The sequence below is a fragment of the Chaetura pelagica genome, unplaced genomic scaffold (assembly GCF_000747805.2).
Source record: "Chaetura pelagica isolate M959 unplaced genomic scaffold, ChaPel_1.0 scaffold642, whole genome shotgun sequence".
Taxonomy (NCBI): Eukaryota; Metazoa; Chordata; class Aves; order Apodiformes; family Apodidae; genus Chaetura; species Chaetura pelagica.
This window is the reverse complement of record NW_009952704.1, coordinates 1481817-1483493: the sequence shown is the minus strand read 5'-3', so window position 1 is coordinate 1483493 and position 1677 is coordinate 1481817. Positions and strand designations below refer to the sequence as shown.

At 41.9% G+C, this 1677-nt stretch overlaps 1 protein-coding gene across 1 annotated transcript in view; it reads right to left on the bottom strand.

The window, feature by feature from the left end:
- Positions 1 to 346, bottom strand: part of LOC104385636 (small nuclear ribonucleoprotein Sm D1-like) — a 6326-nt gene extending 5980 nt beyond the window's left edge. Inside the window, exon 1 of the mRNA XM_009994115.1 lies at positions 287 to 346. Coding sequence (XP_009992417.1) covers positions 287 to 346 — 60 coding nt within the window. The remainder of the gene's footprint in view (positions 1 to 286) is intronic.
- Between the last annotated feature and the right edge of the window lie 1331 nt (positions 347 to 1677).

Here is a 1677-nt window from a genome sequence, read left to right as displayed (position 1 = left end):
GGAGGGAATAGAGGGAATGCTGGGGGGGGGCAGGGGAACAGCAAGTGCGCCAGGGACACCGCGGGTAGGAAAGCTGAACGTTTTATTGTCGTTGGTGAACACAGCGTGTGAGCGTTAGAAACACAGACCCTGCCCGCCAGGTGCCTTCCAGCTGGGAATACCCACGCTGCACATCCCACAACTATTCCCTCGTCTGAGCTGCACCAGGTTCTCCCGAGATGCCTTTATTCCCAGCACACACAAGAGAACCAAGCCAAGAGTCCGTGATCCTTTTCTACCCGCTCACCCCGGAACGGTCTGGGAGCTTCTTCCAGTTCAGCACCCGCTGGTACTTCCGTGACAGCATCTAAGAGCTAACGGGTACTCTGCAAGCACTAGTGCTTATGAACAGGTTATGTTGACACAGAACCCAGAGAGGCCTCCAGAAACATTCAAGGTTAAAATGAACAGTTAAACAGTTGGAAAAAAAAATCTGTACATATTTTCAGTCGGAACACAAAGCAACACTGGAGCATCAGTGCTGTGTGTTCTAGCTTCTATAGGGACAGCTGCTTTAGGCTCAAGTATTCCACGTTTCTCTCTTCCCCCCGTGTAAATGTTATAGTTGCAATCTGAATACACAGCTGTACTTAGAGGAAACATTCAGCAATGCACGGCGCCTTAGGCAAGTTCCAGGTCTGGTTTTGAACAAACCATATAAAGTAAGTGACAAAATACTTTAATATTGGTCCTTGGTTAGGATTACTTGTTTTTATACAGCTTGGAAGCACTAAATTTAAAGACACACATTTATTAACCAGCACAAATTATTCTGTAGCTTTTTTTTTTCCTCCTTTTTTTTTTTTTTTGTGTTACAGTATCATGCATGAAAAGCAAGCTGCTGCTCCCAAGTGCAAAGATGGAGTTTAAACTCCAAATGCTTCCTCCTCAGGTTGTTATTCCTTCTTTCACAGATTATTTCAACATAACCATGAATAGATGCAGCTGACTAGCAAAAAATTATGAAGTTCACCTTTTACACTGTGACCCATTCTTAAAGTAATGGAGTACTTTGGACCTTTAGCATAAGGAAGTTTCAATAAACACTGTGAAATATTTTTACATTCTTTGATTTCATTTACATCTTTAGAAAGGAAATTCTATATTTTAACTTGCTAACTAATGAATCACCTTCTGGAGACTGTAGTACTGAAACAGTGCAAGACATTTGCAGCTTCAGGAACATACAATTACACTGTCCTTTCACCCAAACAATGATTATTAGAATATTGCATCAGTCCTAGAAAACGAGACAGGACAAAGAGCTCATTTGAGAAGAACATCAGGATTCAAAAACCTTTTCTATTTAGTGAAACGAATCCACAGACAAATATGCACGAAGAACTCCATAACATGGACTTTATCACAACAAATGTAATCCAGCTGAAAGTCTTGGAACTAGACTTTTAATTGGTATGTAGCCATATTTGTTCAGAGACCACAACTAGAAGCTTCAACATCTGGGTTTTGGTTGTGGTTTTTTTTTGCCACATGAACAGCATCTGAGCTCTCTGCTGTCAACCCAGAGACCAGAAATTCAGCTGAAACAGCCCAGGTGGACTATGAGCTCAAGCAGTCCACTTATGCCTTAAAACAGACACCAAAGAGCTGGCTTTCATCTTTGCATTACCTCAGCAG